This window comes from Mandrillus leucophaeus, unplaced genomic scaffold (assembly GCF_000951045.1).
Source record: "Mandrillus leucophaeus isolate KB7577 unplaced genomic scaffold, Mleu.le_1.0 Scaffold729, whole genome shotgun sequence".
Classification (NCBI taxonomy): domain Eukaryota; kingdom Metazoa; phylum Chordata; class Mammalia; order Primates; family Cercopithecidae; genus Mandrillus; species Mandrillus leucophaeus.
This window is the reverse complement of record NW_012107908.1, coordinates 442,870-444,392: the sequence shown is the minus strand read 5'-3', so window position 1 is coordinate 444,392 and position 1,523 is coordinate 442,870. Positions and strand designations below refer to the sequence as shown.

Sequence of the window (1,523 nt, the reverse complement as noted above, 5' to 3'; positions counted from 1 at the left end):
AACTAGCCAGGCGAGGTGGCGGGCGCCTGTAGTCCCAGCTACTCGGGAGGCTGAGGCAGGAGAATGGCGTAAACCCAGGAGGCGGAGCTTGCAGTTAGCTGAGATCCGGCCACTGCACTCCAGCCCGGGCTACAGAGCGAGACTCCATCTCAAAAAATAAAAATAAAAAATAAAATAAAAAATATATATTTGGTAAAAAGGGTCATGTGTGCAAGCCACATTTTGGCAAAGTCAATTTGTTCCTGCAAAATGAATGTGTTGAGATAGGAACACTTCTTTAGGTGTAAGCCGTGTCAAACTTGTTCTTAAAAAAATGTACTAATATACCAAGCTAGCACTACACTGATTTGTTTAAAAGAAGCTAATTATATATCTCATTTTTCCAACTGGGTTACAAGTATCTTAAAGAAAACTCAATGTTAATCATTTTTAAATCTTCCACAGCTACTTACATATAGTAAACTCTCATAAGGAATTCCATTAAATGAATTATAAATGCTGTATCACATTATCAATCCCCTGATACAATTTTAATAGTTTGCAGGGTCCTCCATCCCCAAAAATAAATTAACCTATCCCTATAGTTTACCTTCCTCTTCATCATCTTCTGGAGGAGAAGGTATCACTGAACTCTGCGATCCAGACTGTGGCAGGCGAACTGAAGGACTGGCTGTAGTTTTCCTCCTCTCTCTTTCTGATTCACTTTCCAAGCATACAACTTCATATAAAGTGTCAGTATTATTCTTTCTCTCCTTTTGCTTTATCTTGAGGAAGAAAAAATATTATTTATTAAGCAGTAAAATTCTTTATGTTTTTAATTAATTGCAGTGTTTTAAATGTTTCTAATTGCAGTGATCTCGGCTCACTGCAATCACCTCTGATTTCATATAGGATGTGAAAATAAATGATTTTTTTAAATATCTGCATTAAAAGTAACTTTTTAAAATAGAAAAGCATATGTTTAGATCTTAAAATCCTTAGGAAAATAGGGCATTTACCGAGCAGTACTCTAGTTCTGCAATTTGTCTTCAAACCATATTGTCAAATATCCAACTACCAATGTTTAGCCAGTTGACACTGTCAACTAAAGAGCTAACAGTGTTCTGTATCTCCCAAATTAGTTAAGGCATCCTTCAAGGTTTCCTATATAAAACTATATAGAAAAAGTGTTTTAAATTATTCTAAAACATAAATGTTAAGACTAAGAAAATTCTCTTACTTCTAATGTTTCAGTGTTTTAGCCCCACTCCTTTTGCTTAAAACAGTCTAGAGAACTTTTCTTCAACTGAAAACTACAACTTGGAGTTGAGGTGAGGTCATGGGGAGATTGAATGGCAGAGAGCACATCAACAGTAACCACAATAATTTTGATTACTACAATTGATTGTATTTTGGTTTTATTCTGAGGCAAACATATAATTTAAACTGACCTAAATTAAAAATTTAAACCAGGAATATAAAACTTTACGCTACAATATGTACTGTAAGTAAGTACATTAACATTCCATATTACATGTAAGTAC

The 1,523-nt window shown here is 34.5% G+C and overlaps 1 protein-coding gene across 1 annotated transcript in view; it reads right to left on the bottom strand.

The window, feature by feature from the left end:
• RABGAP1 (RAB GTPase activating protein 1) overlaps positions 1-1,523 on the bottom strand; it is a 167,171-nt gene that overhangs the window by 92,004 nt on the left and 73,644 nt on the right. The window contains exon 11 of the mRNA XM_011965496.1: positions 590-764. Coding sequence (XP_011820886.1) covers positions 590-764 — 175 coding nt within the window. The remainder of the gene's footprint in view (positions 1-589; positions 765-1,523) is intronic.